The 19,145-nt window shown below is 32.0% G+C and overlaps 4 protein-coding genes across 9 annotated transcripts; 3 read left to right on the top strand and 1 right to left on the bottom strand.

Moving 5' to 3' along the window:
- Positions 1–319: 319 nt before the first annotated feature.
- On the top strand, positions 320–1,498 carry LOC9302546. Its single transcript, XM_002866428.2, has 2 exons — positions 320–878; positions 994–1,498. Exons 1-2 carry the CDS (start codon positions 444–446, stop codon positions 1,273–1,275), a joined length of 717 nt encoding a protein of 238 aa, XP_002866474.1. The 5' UTR covers positions 320–443; the 3' UTR covers positions 1,276–1,498.
- Positions 1,499–3,186: 1,688 nt separating this feature from the next.
- On the top strand, positions 3,187–6,283 carry LOC9302545 (post-GPI attachment to proteins factor 3). Of its 2 annotated transcripts, none has more exons than XM_021015644.1 (5): positions 3,187–3,694; positions 4,682–4,943; positions 5,047–5,243; positions 5,422–5,519; positions 5,620–6,283. In XM_021015644.1, exons 1-5 carry the CDS (start codon positions 3,597–3,599, stop codon positions 5,904–5,906), a joined length of 942 nt encoding a protein of 313 aa, XP_020871303.1. In that variant the 5' UTR covers positions 3,187–3,596; the 3' UTR covers positions 5,907–6,283. The 2 variants fall into 2 exon arrangements, with proteins under 2 accessions (XP_020871303.1, XP_002866473.1); XM_002866427.2 differs by having other exon boundaries at positions 3,191–3,694; positions 5,332–5,519.
- Positions 6,284–7,385: 1,102 nt separating this feature from the next.
- LOC9300849 lies at positions 7,386–15,741 on the top strand. Of its 4 annotated transcripts, XM_021025767.1 has the most exons (20): positions 7,386–8,405; positions 8,520–8,684; positions 9,782–9,858; positions 9,978–11,111; positions 11,215–11,331; positions 11,442–11,534; positions 11,633–11,752; positions 11,844–11,933; positions 12,014–12,064; positions 12,273–12,323; positions 12,522–12,572; positions 12,922–13,011; positions 13,092–13,142; positions 13,352–13,402; positions 13,600–13,650; positions 13,990–14,079; positions 14,160–14,210; positions 14,418–14,468; positions 14,662–14,712; positions 15,227–15,740. In XM_021025767.1, the coding sequence occupies exons 1-20, from the start codon at positions 8,243–8,245 to the stop codon at positions 15,281–15,283; spliced, it is 2,655 nt and encodes an 884-aa protein (XP_020881426.1). In that variant the 5' UTR covers positions 7,386–8,242; the 3' UTR covers positions 15,284–15,740. The 4 variants fall into 4 exon arrangements, with proteins under 4 accessions (XP_020881426.1, XP_020881436.1, XP_020881442.1 ...); XM_021025777.1 differs by lacking the exons at positions 12,014–12,064; positions 12,273–12,323; positions 12,522–12,572; positions 12,922–13,011 and adding an exon at positions 14,921–14,962 and having other exon boundaries at positions 15,227–15,741; XM_021025783.1 differs by lacking the exons at positions 12,522–12,572; positions 12,922–13,011; positions 13,092–13,142; positions 13,352–13,402; positions 13,600–13,650 and adding an exon at positions 14,921–14,962 and having other exon boundaries at positions 15,227–15,741.
- Positions 15,742–15,962: 221 nt separating this feature from the next.
- LOC9302543 (BAG family molecular chaperone regulator 2) lies at positions 15,963–17,578 on the bottom strand. Of its 2 annotated transcripts, none has more exons than XM_021016235.1 (4): positions 17,205–17,567; positions 16,852–17,108; positions 16,612–16,758; positions 15,963–16,515 (listed from the first exon to the last, which is right to left on the bottom strand). In XM_021016235.1, the coding sequence occupies exons 1-4, from the start codon at positions 17,389–17,391 to the stop codon at positions 16,249–16,251; spliced, it is 858 nt and encodes a 285-aa protein (XP_020871894.1). In that variant the 5' UTR covers positions 17,392–17,567; the 3' UTR covers positions 15,963–16,248. The 2 variants fall into 2 exon arrangements, with proteins under 2 accessions (XP_020871894.1, XP_020871895.1); XM_021016236.1 differs by having other exon boundaries at positions 16,351–16,507; positions 17,205–17,578.
- Positions 17,579–19,145: the final 1,567 nt, after the last annotated feature.

The raw sequence follows: 19,145 nt of genomic DNA, 5'->3' as shown, positions 1-19,145 counted from the left end.
CTTTGATATCTCACATATCCAAATTCATTTTTCTAAATTATCCACACGACTAATTTCCAGCAAATAGTAGTTTATTTAGAAGAAAAAACTTCTTTCTTTGACATCAACCAAAACTTTTAGACTTTTAGTTACCAACTTACAAAGTTACATTTCAACCATATGTCCATTTGTAACAAGTTTTATTTTATGATTTTTGTCTAGCCGACCCACGAGTCCACGACCCACCAACATGAGAGATATCTAGCCCAAAAATGAGTGAAATGTAATTGACCCAGAATCTCTATATTTGAGCCCATATTCGAATGTAGAATCGGAAGGTGAAGGATAAACACTAGAAACTAGCCACACAAAAAATGCGATAAGATTTATGCTTTCTCAATCAAATATGATTCAAAGTTTCAAACAACCAAAAAACATCAAAAAAATTGTTAATAGTGAGAAACATGGTTTCAACAAAAATAAACCCATTAACAACAATTTACAAATCCCCAACAAGATACATTAACCACAAATCCCAAAACCAAATCAAACTAATTTCAAATTCCCTAAACCCAAAACCCACCACAACACAGCTTCCCAATAATCTCTACAGTGTCAGCTTCAAGACTATTGGATTAGGTAAGCTTGGCATCTCCAGATATCCCGATTTCGAATACTCTCCTCAAGGTGGCTCCGGTGCCGGAACCGCCAAGAAAATCGACGACAAAAACAGAGCATCGAACTCTGAATTATCTGTTTGTTTCAATGTGGCCACTCTGTATATTCCTTCTCTGACTAGCCAGACCACGAAGTTTCTCGGCTTTCCATTGCCACCGTTTCTAAGAATCGATATCTCACCGGAGATTTTCCAAGGAACTATCGACCAAGAATCCGGGAAGGTAAAAAGTTCATAAATCCTCTGTTTTTTTTTCTAATTCTTGTAATCTTTTTTTTCCGTAAATCCTCTGTTTTTAGTTCGATTTCTTTGACATGGGGTTTGATTGAATTTGTTAGGTGGAATTAGAGTTCATGGCTAAGTTCTTTTTCACGGCGGGAGGAGGGATATACAGAGCTCCGGCGTTGGTGGTGAAAACTGTGTTGACGACGGAGGAATCGATAGGAGTGACAAAGAGAGGGAAAGGAGAGAGAATGGACGGAGAAGGAAAGTGTAGACTCGTCGGCGTCGCGAAAGTTGAGACCGTCGACGATTTGTTTATGAACACGTTCCTCTCTCTTCCGGCGGAGTGTCTCGCCGATCTACAAGCTATTATTTCAGTCTCTGATAATCAATCTTGAATCTTAATGATAAAGCATAAATATTTGAGTTTATAAGTATAAAAGTGATTAATTACTATTTGTTATTTTAAAAAAAGTCTTTAGATGACTGTGGAATATTTGAATTGAATATAAAGAAAATGTAATGGGTGGCCTTAAACAAAAGATGAGATAATGGGTGGTGAGCATGGCGGCATGGCCAAACAAATTACAGCTTGAAGAAGTAAATGCGAATTGACACATATCTTAAAACTTGTTTGTTTCTGCAATGTGATTACGAAATTTATATAGTTTAATGATTTATTTGACCGACGTTGTAACTTTATGATTTTTTTGTTGGAGAATTGATTGAATACTGTTGATGACTTGCGAAGAAAGAGACTTTTTTTATATGCTCCAATAAGATATATACTATAGGTTTTTTTTTTTTTTGGGTGTAGTATTTTGAAGAAAAATAAAACTTTAAACTCTAAATATTACATATCTCTAAATGTCAGCTTATCTTGTCACGTTTTCTTATCATAGAAAAGCATCATCACAGATAATGTAAGCTAAGGTTCCAATCAATGTGTTTGCCGTGTTTTATTTATGCACACAAAGGGGATTACGTTACATACACTTGTTCAAATAGTTTTATATAAATTGGTTGGAAAATAGGAAAAAGAAATTATGTAAATTTCGTTAAGAGAAGAAGATACGAGTTTCGGAAAATGGAATAAAATCTTCCTCGTACCTCACAAGTCTACAAAACTCTGGCAAACACTAATTACCACGTGCAACATAATATCATGTTTGATCTTCTTTTTCACTAACGTTTCAAAAAAGATTTCGTCTCTTCTAGTTCTAGGATTGTTATTAATAACAATGATAATAATGATTTTGTGTGTGTGTCGTATCGTATCACTCGATGATGCTTAAAGATAATTGATTGATCGCAACTTCATATCTAAATTTGTTTTGACTTTTTTTTTATTCATTGTTTAGTTTGGCGGGGAATGGTGTAGTTTTAGGACCGATAACTATAACATTAATAATTACGAAATGAAAACAGTTAAATCAAAAGGAATTTTCCTCCAAAAATTTCGGGGACAAGTTCGCTTTCTTTTTCACACGCGCAGGAGTTGAACGTGAGGCTGTGGAATCATCGTGTTGTCATGTATTCGTCCAAAGCACGTATTTATTTGTTTTCACGTAAACTAAAATTATCTAAACCCAAAGCCAGACTATTTCCTAAGATTTTTGGAAGATAAACTACTTTTCTCATTTAGAGTATGTCTAAAGTGACCAAATAACTAGGGGTTTCTGTTGTTTTGTGAGCAAAAAGAGAAATGGTGAAAAGTTATTCGTTCGGAAAAAAGTTGAAATGTTTATAAAAATTGATAAATGATATTGGTTAGATGATCAAAGGATTGAACAAATATTCGAAGATTATAAATAAATACTATGACTGAGTTAGATAAAAAAAAATAAAAAATTAGATTCAAAATATCCATTCCTATCTTCATGTGAAATAAAATGGTTTTTATAGACTTTCATTGGCTAAGGAGCATTAGATAGTTGACTACAAATGATTTAGGTTGATATGACATAATGTTAAGAAATATGACTTGGTCGACTAGTTTCCTTCCATGTGTCGTATACAAGAGAGGCATACAAGCTCAGTGTAACTCATGCCTCATGGTGCCTAGAAAACTAACACGATTGAACGACTAGTCAAACTTTTGGGGATTCAAAAGTTTGGGTCATGAAACTATGTATTAGAAATATTACTTAAAAGTATAAAAATGGTAAGATAAAACTAGTTATTTAAACTATCAACAACCTAAAAAGATGTTTTAACGGTAGTAATGCTAAAAGTTTTGGTGTGAGACGAACCATTTGATAAAAAAAAATTCCTCTAGCTGACCATATGATTAAAATATGTGAAAAAATAATGAAAAAAAGGGAAAAAGTCTAGTTGATGAAAATAATAAAACAAAAAGTGACGGAAGAAGAAGAAGAAGAAGTCGAGGTTAATCGACGTCTGTGACCACTACTAACTCCTCCACGCGCTTCTCCTCTTCTTCCTTCTCTCACCCTCACGGGATTTCTCTCTCTCTCTCTCTTTTCCCGCAGCGAGATCTCTCTCTTCTCTTTTCTCTTTTCTCTCTCTCTCTCTCTCTGGCTCTATGCATCCACCTGTCTCTGCGATTTGATGGACAAGAAGAAACTGCCAAACCCATTCAATTTCTCCGATCACCCACCGACTTACTCTGCCCTCTACTAGAATAAAGCTTCTTCCTTTCCTCTCTTATACTTGTCTACTCTCTCTCTTTCTTCTTTCTCCCGTTTTTGGTAATCGGATGGCGCGAAATCTGCCATGGGTTCTGCTTATTGTTGTGGTCTCGTGTCTTGTTTCAACACTTGAAGCTAGTGATGGAGATTCTGATCCTCTTTACAAGTAAAAGTCTTCTCCTTTCTCCTTTTCTTAGATCGATTTTTTCCAATTCAGGACTCTTCTCTGGTCTATTCATATCTGAGATAACGTTGGAGAAGTAAAAATACAAACTTTTCTATCTTAATTAGCTTTCTAGACATTATAAATGCGTGGCTAGCTTTTGATTTACTGTGAGAGTCGACCGTTAGATTCATTGATTGCACAACTTGGCAGTTATTTCAATTGTTAAATTCTGTGTTTAGCTTTAATCATCTTTCTGTTTTAGGATACAAGTTCAGATTTTTCTTGTAAGGTATGGATTGAGTTTCACAGTTTTGGTGGAAATTTAGAGCCACAAACTATGGAGTGATTAGGAGGTGGTGGGGAAGACTCAAGTGTGAGCTTAGAACTTTCCAAATAAATTTCTTTAGAGTTTGTGTGGTGAGAGTTGAGACACGTTAGAGATGAGATCTTTGTGTGTGTTTCCACAAGCCCTTCATTATCAGTGTAGTAGGGTCATTGCTTTTGTTGGAAAGATTATAAAGGCGAAAAACTAGATAGGGACTTGTGCTGCAAGTGGTTTTGAGGAGTTTGGTGTTCCTTTTTTTGTTGGGTGGAAGCATGTCTTTCTCTCTGTTGTTTGCTTTGTAGTAGGCCATCTACACAGCTTAATCTGTCTTAAGCCTAATTAGAACATGGTAAGAAAAGAAAAAGATCAGAAATTGGTTTCAAGGCACTCTTACTACAATACAATTGAGCTAGACCGGTTGATGTTGCCTAAAAGACGGGGTTTGTTGTAATAAGGTCTTTTGGTTGTTGTAGGTTAATGCTAAATATATTGGCAATGGTTTAGTTGGATGGTAGTGACTAAGATCACTCTGTCTGCTGATAACCTTTGTTAAAGTTTTGTTGTTAGTGTATTCTCGGTTGCGATCAATAGGCTGTTCTATCCCTTCTGGCTTTTTCTCAGTTTAAGAACAGACTAGTGTTAATATGCTAATTGGTTTCCAGGTCATGTGTTGATCAATGTCAGAAAACTGGATGCGTGGGGGATACTTGCTTCCAACACTGTAAATTTTCAGCTGATGGAAAAGCCATTGACGGTCCGTGGTACATGCAAGAGCCACTTTACCTGAGATGGAAACAATGGGATTGCCAAAGTGACTGTGAGTACGAATGCATGATGACAAGAGAAGAAGAAAGAAAAAGAAACGGAGAAAGACCTACCAAGTATTTTGGTAAATGGCCACTCAAACATGTCTACGGAATTCAGGTAATCTACTCTTTGCAATGCTGTATATCTCTGCGAGTCTCAGCTTTAAGAAACACTGGTGTTCTTCTCAAGGATTGTTCCTCATATGTATGTATATTTTCAGGAACCTGTCTCTGTTGCTTTCTCTGCTCTCGACCTTGCGATGCAATTCCAAGGATGGGTCTCATATTTCATCCTCGTTTACTATAAACTGCCTCTCCAGCCAAATCGGAAAACGTACTACGAGTACAACGGATTAGTGCATATCTATGCCATCATCGTATTGAATTCACTCTTCTGGAGTAGTATTTGTCATAGCAGGTAACATTCCAATTTCTATACCACGATTGTCATTATTCGTCAAAAAATTCTCACTTATATCTCTTTTGCTTTGAACTATGTTATTTAGAGATGTTGAATTGACGGTGAGGCTAGATTACTCTTCAGCTACTGTATTAGCCGGATTTTCGCTTATTCTAGCAATACTTCGGTCTTTCAGTATTCAAGATCAATCTGTCAAAATCATGGTTACTGCACCTATTCTTGCGGTTGTTGCAACTCATATTCTCTACCTAAATTTCTATAACCTCGATGAAGGTATGATTCTTTAGGGATAATACTCTACATTATGAAACGAAACTGGATAATTTCTTTAGGGTTTCTTCAAATTCATCTCTCTTACTTAATAATTTTACAGGGCTTCACTGGAAAGTTATGTTCGGGATTGGAGGAATAGAGCTAGTAGTGTGGGGATTATGGGCGGCTTTAACGTCTCATCCATCGAAGTGGAAGCTAAGAGCTTTCTTCATCTTGAGCGTACTCACATTGTGTCTTAGAATGCTCGATTTCCCTTCGTACAAAGGCTACATCGATGCTCATGCTCTTTGGCGCGGCGCAGGGATTCCTCTTTCTTACCTTTGGTGGAGTTTTGTCTGCGATGACGCAGTTTTCAGAACCACCGTTAATCTCAAGAAATCCAAGTGATGGAAAATGATACAAAAGTCTCTTTATCTATATTTTTCCGGCGAGTTTCTCCGGTGTTCAGAAGTTGTTTTAGGCGTGTTTTCGCAGAAGAAGCAATGTTTTTGGTTCTTCTGTGGTGAATCTGCTTCGCTTTTTGGGGTCTTCCTCTCTCTGTTTCATGTTTTTTTTTTTGTTGTTGGTTTTTTTTTTTGCTCTCAAGCTTGTTGGCCGGAGAGTTTTACCGTCGAGAGGAACGACCTTTTAGGATCACCAGTTTCATTTTCCCGCCCTTTTGACTCAAAAATCGGTTTCAGTTTTCATTTTTCTCAATGTAAAAAATGTTCTATTTATCTGTTTTTTCCTTCCCTTACTTCGTTTTGATGAATATATTTAAAGATAATCATAGTAAATAACTTTTACTATACCCAATTTTTTTTTTTTTTTTTTTACTATACCCAATATTTGCATACCAACTACATCAACTCTTACTATTACTTTGGTTTTGTTGGTTTTACACTTTTACTTACATACATATATATATTTTATTTTTTTGGCTTTTTATGCATGTTTTACGAACGCCTGCTTTCTTGTAAAATCTATTTGATATTTTCATAATTTCCTGACACACAATCAACGTTTCAATAACAAGCACATATCTAATTTTTCATTTAATATCTCAAATATGTGTAATGATTTCACATGATATTCTTATATGTTTGCAGGGATAAAGCTAGGTTAGGTTATCGAGTTATTTGTTTAATTTTGTTTTTGGATGTAGGAGTTCATTAGTTTATGGTCCTTATACAAATACCTAATTACACTATAACAATAATAACATAAACATAAATTGATAATATCAAGCAAACAATATTATTATTGACTGATATATATATATATATATATATATATATATATATATATATATATATAACCATCATAAACTTTGCTCTAATTAATGTCTTTTTAAAAAATTGTGTTCGGATCTACCGACTAGCTACCTCTTGGAATCAGAAGCAAAACTTCATTGTTGTCTTATGAAAATAGCTTTGATAAAAAAAAAAAAGAAAAAAATCTTACAATCCTTGACTATTTCAAATGTTTATATATATATATATATGTATATACATCCAAAGTCGAATATGACATTTTAGAGGTTCCAAATAGCTTTGAAAAAGTAAATCTTGTTTTTTTTCTAATTATTTCTAACAAATACTATATTCAGAAGAATTAATATTGGTCTTTTGTGTAGAAAAAAGGTTTTTAAAAGAAAATAAAATGTTTTTTTCAAGAAAATATAATGGTTTTTTTCAAGAAAAAATATTGATTTTCTTTTTAAGAAAATCAATGACTTTTTCAAGAATATTCAGAGTACAAATTGACATTTCTTATTATGAGCCATAAGCCGGGTCTGCCTAAACCACAAATTTCTATATTATATAGTACTATGGTTTATTTTGTTGACCAATATATATATATATATATATATTGTTTTAATTTATAGATAAATCATTTGGGGAAGTCAAAGACTCAAAGCAATGACAGCAAAAGATTCGTCAGCAGCAGTAACTGCACTTAGAGGTCAATTCAACAAAATAGATGTTGTAATCACCGATTACCATATGCCTGGTTTGAAATTGAATGGTGTTCAGCTAAAACAGAGAATTGCTGAAGAATTTGGGAATTTACCAGTTATTGGTATGTTCGTTTTTTTCCACTTATTTGCTAAATTACTTATTCTTCTTTACCTTTTAAAAAATTAATTCAAAACATCATACTAGGTAAAAGAAAATTTTCTATATAACAGGATAAGTGATGGGTGGTGACAGTTAAACAGGATAACTATTGGTCATCGTTATTTTTTTAATTAATATTATAAAAAAGGAGAGTAATGAGTGTTGACACAGAAATCGAGTAAATTTTTCTTGTAATTAATTTTAAATATTTATTATTAAAGCGTATTAGTTAAAAATGACCTGTCTTTTTAAAATATTAGCAAATATTTGCCTAGCACAAAAAATGAGAATTCGTTTTTTTCCTATACAAAGTTGTTCTGCTATAATAAAACGGGTAATACCTTAAAAGGAATAAAAATTTCTCATTTTATTTTCTGTTTTTAGATGATAATTAAAAAGTACAGCTAAGCAGTTGTTACTCTAGAGTATAATTGTCACTCACATAGATAAAATGAGATAAGAAAAGATTAGCGGAGAAAACTTGAGTACTCAAGCAAGAAGAATCTGAGGTCAGTGTCGTAGAAGAAAAAAACACTAGAAACATAAAAACGAAAGATTTCTTAATGCAATGTTATTCTAAGATTCTTAGATGATGCTAACGATGGTTTCATTTCGATTTGTTTTATGTTTGTTTTGAATGATTGTAACAGTGATATCAGCAGATTTGGACAGGAACATAGAGCACGCGAGGCGTTGTCCTGCGGAGCTCTTTGTTTCATGCGTCAACCAATCTCACATCGTGACCTCAACGTTGTATGTGAACAAGCTCTCCGCCATAAAATGAACGGTAATAATATCCATTGATACATACGATGATTATGTGACCAATAAAGATTTCTCCTTAATTATTCTTGCACTAATGTAAAACTATGTTGTCTCTATACAATCCGACTCTATATAGGAGAAACCGATCCAAATGGTTCGAAACAAAATGGGAAGAGACCATCAACCAACGATTCAGATGATGGAAAACATTGGCTACGGCTTCGAGAGAAGCCTAAGCTCAAATGGACAAAACCTCTTCAGTCTAGATTCATGAGAGCCCTTAAAAACCTTGGTGTTGCTAGTAAGTATTAAAAGTTATCTTCTCTTACCACTACAAGTACAATCAAAGGAACATGCTATCAGTTTTTTAGTGTCTATACAAACGTACTGATGCTAGTTAAAATTATCTAATAATTAAGATACAGTAATCATATGATTAAACATCAATTACGATAAATGATATATCGTTATTGCATTGTTTAACACCAGAATGTAGAATTAAAGTCTATAGTGTAGATCGATTTTGATCCTTTGGTTGGTATTACTCGATCAATATATCTTTGGCTGATTCTTTTAATTGTTCGTGTTCATTTCAAATAAGTCTTACTTGCAAAAGATATTAGTCTCTAAATATTCTTTTTAATTAGGCTCTATGTTTATTAAGTATTGAGTGACCATAAAAATTTTAATTTTGTATCACTTTTGCAAATCTATGATACGTTGATATAGTATCATAGTTTCATAAGTTGATATACGTTGATGCGGTCAGTAAAATTTTAGTTGATTCTCTTATTTATTTTATTTATTAACTGGCCGAGTAATATGCCAATTGTGACAATAAAATTGTCAACCAAAGTATCAAAACTAATTTTTACTATGAAATACAATTTTACTTTACCGATATTAAACAATACAATACATCGTAAGTTAGGGCTGACGTATTACGCAATACGTCAGCCCTAATTTATTAAAAGCTATAAAAATATTAATAATTTTTAAAAGTAAGCAAGTTAACCAAGATTTTGAAGAGAAAAATAATGATATGCGTTAGTTAAAAATATTTAAACCAAAAGATTACTAATAAATGTCGATATTATGTGAGTTAGGGCTGACGTACTATGCGTCAATAAATTTACGATTAGATTTTGTAGATTACATGTTTGAAAAACAATAGATGGCAAATCTTCTAATAAACTGTTTTATTCATCATTTACTGTTTTTTGATTCTTACCTTTGAATTCATTTGCAAAGTAGATAAAATACAATAGAATATCTCCCCTAAGAAATTTAGGATCATTCGGTCGAAATCTCTTTACAATCTTTTTACTTGCATTTATCAAAGCATTACACACACACTAATGCTTTATCTTTTTATTTATTTTTTATATCATTTTGAAGAAGCTGTGCCCAAAACTATTCTACAATACATGAATGTGGATGGCATATCAAGATCACAAATAGCCAGCCATTTACAGGTTTGATCTTATATAAATATATCGTATTTCAAAGCACATAAACAATGCTATTGTTGGATTAAATATCTTACATCAAGATAATATATATGATTAATGTTGGAATTGTTGACGTTACACAGAAGTATAGGAAACACATGAGAAAGGTTAAGGAAAGAGCCAAAGAAGTCAACATGGCAAAAAAAGCTATGAAATCCAACGTTGCATCATCTAGCAACATCAACCCACAACTTTCGTATAAGTACGTCAGAGGTCTAAGCAAGGAAAATTTGTTTAAGGCCCAACTTGGTGATGGTCCTGGTCAACCTAGCATCCTTTTGAACAACAATGACTCTATCTACTCCATGCACGATGGACCCACCTATGATTTGAGCCAAAACGGATCTAACTTGTTGCCTATGGGAGAAAGCCTCGGATTTTCGAGGGGCGTGTTGCCTTTAAATGAGGAAAGCAGAAGCGTGTTGCCTTTAAATGAGGAATGGAGAAGCGTTTTTGGAACATCTCAAATGTCTCAAGTTCCTTCATTTGGACAATATGGTACACCAAGCGATATTTCGGGTATGAACTCTAATCTTGATACTGGTTATACGCGTAATAGTTACGCTGGGATAAGTATAGATAAATATGGTCATCTGTCTGGACTTGGTGGAGAAAGAGTTAGTGGTAATGACAATGGATATCTTGGTGAAAGTCTGGACGCCATGAACTGGAATCTCTATAACAACAATGTGAGGAACCATGGGAGTTCAACTTCGAGGTTCTTACACAACAAGGTTCAACCACATCACAATTTCACTGCACAAACGGATGATCTGCTACCTAGAAGCATCTTTGATACATCTCAAGCGCCTCAAGTTCCTTCATTTGGACAGTATGGTATAACAAATGATGTTATCGGTATGAACCCTGGTTTTGGTACTGGTTATATGCATAATAACTACACTGGTATCAATACTGATCAAATTGGAAATCTGGGTGGACTTGGTGGAGCAAGAGTTTATGGTGATGGTAATGTCTCTCTTGGTCAAAATTCGGGTACCATAAACTGGAATTTCGATGAAAACAACATGAGTAATTATGGAAGTTCAAATTCGAGGTTTTCTTCTCCATTATCATTGTTCAATGAAGAGCAGTCACTGAGTCATTTAAATGCGCAAACGGATGAGTTGGTTCCTGTACTAGAGAATCTAAGCTTGTACAATGATCATCAGAGCATCAACCCATTTTCTGGCAATTCCAATTTTCTTCAATATCAGGTAAATTAACTTATAACCGATATTAATTAATTATATTCATCCTTTTATATTATTTTTTCATATTGAAGCTAATGTTGTGATTTATATGTGATAATTTGAGTAGCATCAAGGTCAAGTGAGTGATACAAATTTTCAATTTGCCAACCATGATCAACTGGAAAAAAATGCAATGCTTGCTGCTTGTTCTACTGAGGACATTAATAATTTGAGCATTAATAACGTAAGTCATTTTTATTTTACGTTCTTTTAATAGCATAAATAATTTTTTGCACATATATATCTATCTATATGAATAGTTTCTTCATCATATATACATAATCTATGATTTAGGTGAAGGAAAGCTCTAATGAGGAAACATTGAATTCTATTGCTGCTAATTTGGAAATGCTTTTTCCTACTCATGACATGAACATTATAAATCAGGTAACATAAATATCTATTTATTTTTACATTAAATAGTTTTTATTATCTTTTACATATATGAATCTAGTGTTGTGATGTATATGTGATAATTTGAGCAGCATCAAGGTCAAGTGTTGAGTGGTGAAAATCGTGAATTTGCCAATGATAATCAACTTAATAGGAATTCAATTCTTGCTACTCATTCTCTTGAGGATATTAATTATTTGTGCATTAATAACGTAAGTCAGATTTATATTACATGTATATTCATGTGTAATGTATATATATATGGATAGAAAATTTATTAATCATATGTACTATATGATTTAGGTGAACAACTATTCGGAAAAAACATTAAACTCTTTTGCTGCTAATTCAGAAATGAATTTTCCTGCTCTCGACGTGAACACTATGAATCAGGTAACTATAAATATCTATATATTTTTACACTAAATTACTTGATATAACAAATAATTAATATTTGAACATTTATTGCATAGGAAGAACAATGTGATGCAAATTTGACGGATGTTTTACTTACATTTGATGAGGTAAATGTTCTTAAACTTTTACAATCCTATTTTAGTAAAATTTATTTTGGTTATAGCTTTGTTTTGAATTTGATTGAATTTTAGATAATTTTCGAAAGAAAAGAAGAATATAATTATCCAAATAACTGATATATATATTTTTTTTATCAAACCACTTTCGTGTACAATAATATGACAAATAATTGATATTTGAACATTGGTTACATAGGAGGAACAAGGTCTTGCGGCTTTGACTGATGTTCCATTGCCATTTGATCAGGTAAAAAGCTTTTAACCTTAGCAATCATATTTTAATAATAATTTTGGTTATATAGTTCTATCTGAATTTTAATGAAGTCTAAATTATTTTCAATTTGAAAGGAAAAGTTTATAGTTATATATTATTTTTGTTTTTACATCAAACCACTTTCGTGTACAATAATATGACATAATTGATATTTGAACGTTGATCGGATAGAAGGAACAAGGAGTTGCGGATTTGACGGATGTTCCATTGGCATTTAATCAGGTAAAATCCTTTTAAACTTGAGCAATCCTATATTGATAATAATTTTGGTTATAGTTTTATTCGAATTTTATTGAAATCAACATAATTTTCACTTTGAAAGGAAAAATATATAATTATACAAATAATTGATTTTTTATTTTTAAATCAAACCACTTTCGTGCACAATGATATGACATAATTGATATTTGAACATTCAATTCTTGCTACTCATTCTCTTGAGGATATTAATTATTTGAGCATTAATAACGTAAGTCAGATTTATATTACATGTATATTCATGTGTAATATATATATATATATATATATATATGGATAGAAATTTATTAATCATATGTACTATATGATTTAGGTGAACAACTTTTCGGAAAAAATATTAAACTCTTTTGCTGCTAATTCAGAATTGAATTTTCCTGCTTCCGACGTGAACACTATGAATCAGGTAACTATAAATATCTATATATTTTTACAATAAATTACTTGATATTACAAATAATTAATATTTGAACATTTATTGCATAGGAGGAACAAGGTGATGCAAATTTGACGGATGTTTTACTTACATTTGATGAGGTAAATGTTCTTAAACCTTTACAATCCTATTTTAGTAAAATTTATTTTGGTTATAGCTTTGTTTTGAATTTGATTGAATTTTAGATAATTTTCGAAAGAAAGGAAGAATATAATTATCCAAATAATTGATATATATATATTTTTTTAACAAACCACTATCGTGTACAATAATATGACAAATAATTGATATTTGAACATTGGTTACATAGGAGGAACAAGGTCTTGCGGCTTTGACTGATGTTCCATTGCCATTTGATCAGGTAAAATGCTTTTAACCTTAGCAATCCTATTTTAATAATAATTTTGGTTATATAGTCTATCTGAATTTTAATGAAGTCTAAATTATTTTCAATTTGAAAGGAAAATTTTATAGTTATATATTATTTTTGTTTTTACATCAAACCACTTTCATGTACAATAATATGATATAATTGATATTTGAACATTGATCGGATAGAAGGAACAAGGAGTTGCGGATTTGACGGATGTTCCATTGGCATTTAATCAGGTAAAATGCTTTTAAACTTGAGCAATCCTATTTTGATAATAATTTTGGTTATAGTTTTATTCGAATTTTATTGAAATCTACATAATTTTCACTTTGAAAGGAAAAATATATAATTATACAAATAATTGATTTTTTATTTTAAAATCAAACCACTTTCGTGCACAATGATATGACATAATTGATATTTGAACATTCAATTCTTGCTACTCATTCTCTTGAGGATATTAATTATTTGAGCATTAATAACGTAAGTCAGATTTATATTACATGTATATTCATGTGTAATATATATATATATATGGATAGAAATTTATTAATCATATGTACTATATGATTTAGGTGAACAACTCTTCGGAAAAAACATTGAACTCTTTTGCTGCTAATTCAGAAATGAATTTTCCTGCTTCCGACGTGAACACTATGAATCAGGTAACTATAAATATCTATATATTTTTACACTAAATTACTTGATATAACAAATAATTAATATTTGAACATTTATTGCATAGGAGGAACAAGGTGATGCAAATTTGACGGATGTTTTACTTACATTTGATGAGGTAAATGTTCTTAAACCTTTACAATCCTATTTTAGTAAAATTTATTTTGGTTATAGCTTTGTTTTGAATTTGTTTGAATTTTAGATGATTTTCGAAAGAAAGGAAGAATATAATTATCCAAATAATTGATATATATGTTTTTTTATCAAACCACTTTCGTGCACAATAATATGACAAATAATTGATATTTGAACATTGGTTACATAGGAGGAACAAGGTCTTGCGGCTTTGACTGATGTTCCATTGCCATTTGATCAGGTAAAATGCTTTTAACCTTAGCAATCCTATTTTAATAATAATTTTGGTTATAGTTCTATCGAATTTTAATGAAGTCAAAATTATTTTCAATTTGAGGAAAAATTTATAATTATATATTATTTTTGATTTTACATCAAACCACTTTCGTGTACAATGATATGACATAATTGATATTTGAACATTGATCGGATAGAAGGAACAAGGTGTTGCGGATTTGACGGATGTTCCATTGGCATTTGATCAGGTAAAATGCTTTTAAACCTGAGCAATCCTATTTTGATAATAATTTTGGTTATAGTTTTATTCGAATTTTATTGAAGTCTACATAATTTTCACTTTGAAAAGAAAAATATATAATTATACAAATAATTTTTTTTTTTTTTTTTTACATCAAACCACTTTCGTGTACAATGGTATGACACATAATTGATATTTGAACATTAATTGCATAGGAGAAACAAGGTAATGTGGATGTTCCATTACCATTTGATCAGGTATTTAAACATTACAGTCCTATTTTAGTTAGTTAATTTTGGTTACAATTCTATTCAAATTTTATTGAATTCTACATAACTTTTTCTTTGAATGGAAAAAATCTAGTTATACTCCGATGCCATATTTTCATTTAAAAAAAAAATCAATTATAGGCATATAATTAAGGTATACTATTTGTAGTTTAGGAAATGTTACGTGTGAACTACATCTAACTTCTTATATCAAATATATTTACTAGTTTTTGTTTGTGTTTTCTGATTCAGGAGTGGAAGGATGATGACCTCATGAACTTTATGCTCGATCTTGATGACATGTTCTGAAAAATTCTCCCAATTTCGCTTTTAAAAGTATTTGATTAATATTTGATAACTTTGGTATGTTGTTGTTTAAGATTTTATTTAAAATTGGATATTGTTTTGGTTTAAGATTATGTTTAAATTTTGGATGTTGTTTTAGTCGTCATGACTCATATTTAATTTGGATGATATTTTATGAATTTTGTAGATTTTATATATCATTGATGAGTGATTGTAGTTGGAGATATATGTTTGGAACCGTATAACGGAATTTTAGTTTTATATTTGATATAAATGCTATTTTTTGGACAAAAAATGATATAAAATGCTATGATGTATCTTCGAAGCATTTGTTAATGTTAAATCTTTGGTCTACGAATCAAAGCATTCATAAATATGAGCACTTTTCATTTTCCTATATTCAAGGAGGTTTACAACGACTGCTTAGAAGTTTATGGTTTGTTTTTGTTTTGTCATGGATCGTTTTGCATTTGAACAGTCGCTGATATACAACACCAGTACAATTACTTACTTACTACACTCTTGTAGCATATCATTAACATATTTGTTCAACACTTGTTTTAATGATGTGATTCTTTATATATATATCAGTAAAATCATGAGTTTTAACGAAATCATGAATATACATAAAATTTGCAGATGAAGAAAAATAAGGGTTAATTATAAGAAGACCAACAAAACATTCTCACACGCGTAGTTTGGATTCCATTTCAAGTGAACTCTTTTTCAAACAGAAATGAAGAAACAAAAAATAAGGTATACAATGATTACGATTCTATAAATATATGATGATGACAATCATCACCACTCGTTTGAAGCATAAGAGACCAATCACAGATCATATGCTAGACCAAAAAAAAATCACATATGTTACAACTTACAGGAAATAACTAATTATAGTGTAATATATTATCGTGTAATGTGTATATATATCTTAATTGAATAATTGGGTGCACAAAAAAAAAATCTTAATTGAATAATTCCCATTTAAATTTTGGGTGAACCGGTTTAACGGTTTGTACAGTGTCCGTGGTCGTGGAGGCGGAATTAGAATCAAACGTTTCCCATCTCGTTGTTATGATCACCGGAGGACTTGATGAGGATATCGTCGGTTTCCTTGACGCTTCCTCATCAAATGTGAGCAAATCTCGTTCCTTGTATTTAGGTTGCGGTTGCGTTGAGTTCTTGATATTCAACAAATCGAGAGCCACAATACACTTCTGTAATCTTTCCTCCTTCCAACATTTTTAAATAATCATTAGAAAACACATTTAAATTCTAGTAAGATTGAGTTATAGAGTCATTAACTAGAAAAACTTAATTTTAAGTACCTGCATCTTCTTCTTCAATTTAACGTCTCCATCACCAGAGATGGCATCGAGCTTGGCCAATTGATTCATCAACATCTCCATCAAATTCTCAAGATTCTTCTCTTCAACTTTCCCTCCTTTACCAATCACTGAATCAAACGCCGACAGCTAAAATCCAAAACAAAAACCAAAAATTATGATTTCAAGTTACGAGACAAGAGTGTTGTCCGGAAAATTTAAATTTTATGTTTATTAAGTTACTTGTCCGGCGAGTCTTTCGACTTGGAAGCTAATATCAGAGATTGCTTTAGTGGATTTCTCTTTGGCGGCGATTTTCCTCAACTCAAGGAGACGTTTCTCCTGAGAAATTGGATCTTCTTTAAGAATAAGTTTCGAACGATCTTTGACACCAGAAAGATCAAGAAACATCTTTGAATCTCTTTCTTTGTCTTTGTATATAATCTTCATGTCTTGATGATGAACTCCTGTCGCACCAGACAATATCTTCTTTAATTCCCCTGTTGTTAAATTCAACAACAACAATCAAATTCAGAAAAAAAACAGAGCATAAGAAACATAAAATGTATATATTCGGACTGTTTTGGGTCGTTTACCGAAAGTAGATTGAGAGTTGATACTGATCTCGTGATGGACCGACCCGTATTTGACCCGAACCCGAATGACACGTGGCACGCCAGAGCTATGTTCCGTTCGTTTTTGTACAACCATTCCTCCAGGTCGGAGCTCCAACTCACCGTCGCCGGAAGCTGTCGCAGTTGTCCCACTTCTCATTTTCATCATCTTTGATTAAGAGAGAGAGAGGAGGAAACAGATAAATGATGAGATGAAGTTGATTACTGAACAAGATCAAGAAGAAGAATAATGAAGAAACGTCTGACCAAAGGGAAATAAATATACTTTTGTTTGTAATAAATTAATTTTTCTGTTTCTGGACAAAACTCGTGGAAGAAGAAGAAAGATAAGAATCATAAAAAGCAGATTATTGTTTTATAAAATTTTATACAATAGAAAAGTTAAAGAAAAGAGTGACAGCTAATGTGATTGTTGTTATGTCTCATTATCATCAGTCATCACATATATTTAAAATATGTTGTATTGTATCCCCCACACATTTATTTCTGTTTCTGATAAATAATGACGATATATTAATGTCCTTAGTCTTTACATCCCCTGCTCTAAAAATCGGCCGCCTAAGCGCTGATCGGAGAAGCACCGCGACGATTTTGTCCAAATCGGTGAGAAAAATCGGAGATCTGATTTTTTGCTCGCCTGGACCGCCTAGCCCGCCTAAACGGCGCCTAGCCCAATTTTTTGCTTTTTTTTTTTTGTTTTTTTTTTTTGTTTACTTTTTTTTTCATCTAAAATTCAAAACGTCCTACTTATGTTCGTAATTTGTATAAAAATCATAAATTTGAAATTAAAATCTTGTTTTCATGTGTTTAATATAATTTTAAAAACAATATTATATAAATTACTTAATTATAATGGATTAATATGTTTTTAAAATATTAAATAGCCCTAAAACTAATCCCCGATTAATCCCCGTGTAATCCCCGATTTTCTTGCTAGGCGCTAGGCACACCCTCACCGCCCGACTAGCGCCTAGCGATTTTTTGAACACGGCTTACATCTATATTTATTTGTCGTCTTTGTTCTGTACTATTATATAAGGAGTGGCGGAGGCAAGGCTTTGATAGGGGGTCAGTTGGCCCCCATAAATTTTCAAAAATCTATTATATATTATTAGCAATAATTTTAATGACCCCAACATATAATAAATTTTGACCCCAATACAAAATTAATGCTACAACATGAAAAGAAAAATAGTCCAAATACTTGGAAGTTAGATTCTCACTAAAACTTTAGACCCATTATTTATCTTAAATAAAAAAAAATATTCACCTAATGTTATTTCAGTTTTTACAAAACACCAAATAAAAATTATCAAATTTTTTAGTGTACTATTTTATATTTTAAAAAAAAATTTGACCCCTATAACAGAAATTTCTAGCTCCGCTAATATAAGTCGTGTTCTACATTTCTAAGTCCAGGTAAGCTAGTGAAACAACTTGATCTCTGAAATACCCTAATGCCCAATGTCTTTAATTCATAAGTTTAATCGTTTAAATTACTTGTATTTTTATTTATAATTCTGAAAACCCAAACAAAACAACTCTTCGCTTTAGCTAAGAACGAGTCTCGGAAGTCTTTAGTGTACCATTGGTTCTTGTGGATCAACCCCGTATATACTACCTTGCGGTTAAGTGTATCGGGTAATTACTCGAGCAATCAAAACAGAAACTTGTGTTACACGTCATGGCTTTAACTCCGACAAAACTCTGAAACTTAAATTCTCTCTCTCTCTCTCTTGCAGTTGCACATCTACATTGTCTACAATTATCGTCGGTGTGGTGTGTCCTCTTGCCAAGTTTTGACTGATCCATGGACCAAACGGACCACATGCGAGCTTTCTTTAATCTTCTGCTGAACAAGCTAGTGCTTCGAACAGAGACATGGCTCAAGAGTCAAGACTG

Source organism: Arabidopsis lyrata, assembly GCF_000004255.2.
Source record: "Arabidopsis lyrata subsp. lyrata unplaced genomic scaffold ARALYscaffold_8, whole genome shotgun sequence".
Classification (NCBI taxonomy): domain Eukaryota; kingdom Viridiplantae; phylum Streptophyta; class Magnoliopsida; order Brassicales; family Brassicaceae; genus Arabidopsis; species Arabidopsis lyrata.
This window is presented reverse-complemented; position numbering and strand designations above follow the sequence as displayed.

Excerpts from the sequence above, each read along its gene's own strand:
- LOC9302543 (XM_021016235.1), bottom strand. The coding sequence starts at position 17,391 with ATGATGAAAATGAGAAGTGGGACAACTGCGACAGCTTCCGGCGACGGT. Across the intron at positions 17,109-17,204 it reads CAACTCTCAATCTACTTTCG|GGGAATTAAAGAAGATATTG; the intron begins GTAAACGACCCA and ends ATTTAACAACAG. Across the intron at positions 16,516-16,611 it reads AATTGAAGAAGAAGATGCAG|GAGGAAAGATTACAGAAGTG; the intron begins GTACTTAAAATT and ends AAATGTTGGAAG.
- LOC9302545 (XM_002866427.2), top strand. The coding sequence starts at position 3,597 with ATGGCGCGAAATCTGCCATGGGTTCTGCTTATTGTTGTGGTCTCGTGT. Across the intron at positions 5,244-5,331 it reads AGTAGTATTTGTCATAGCAG|AGATGTTGAATTGACGGTGA; the intron begins GTAACATTCCAA and ends TATGTTATTTAG. Across the intron at positions 5,520-5,619 it reads TTTCTATAACCTCGATGAAG|GGCTTCACTGGAAAGTTATG; the intron begins GTATGATTCTTT and ends ATAATTTTACAG.
- LOC9302546 (XM_002866428.2), top strand. The coding sequence starts at position 444 with ATGGTTTCAACAAAAATAAACCCATTAACAACAATTTACAAATCCCCA. Across the intron at positions 879-993 it reads TCGACCAAGAATCCGGGAAG|GTGGAATTAGAGTTCATGGC; the intron begins GTAAAAAGTTCA and ends TGAATTTGTTAG.
- LOC9300849 (XM_021025767.1), top strand. The coding sequence starts at position 8,243 with ATGTTTGTTTTGAATGATTGTAACAGTGATATCAGCAGATTTGGACAG. Across the intron at positions 11,535-11,632 it reads ACATGAACATTATAAATCAG|CATCAAGGTCAAGTGTTGAG; the intron begins GTAACATAAATA and ends TAATTTGAGCAG. Across the intron at positions 11,753-11,843 it reads ATTATTTGTGCATTAATAAC|GTGAACAACTATTCGGAAAA; the intron begins GTAAGTCAGATT and ends TATATGATTTAG.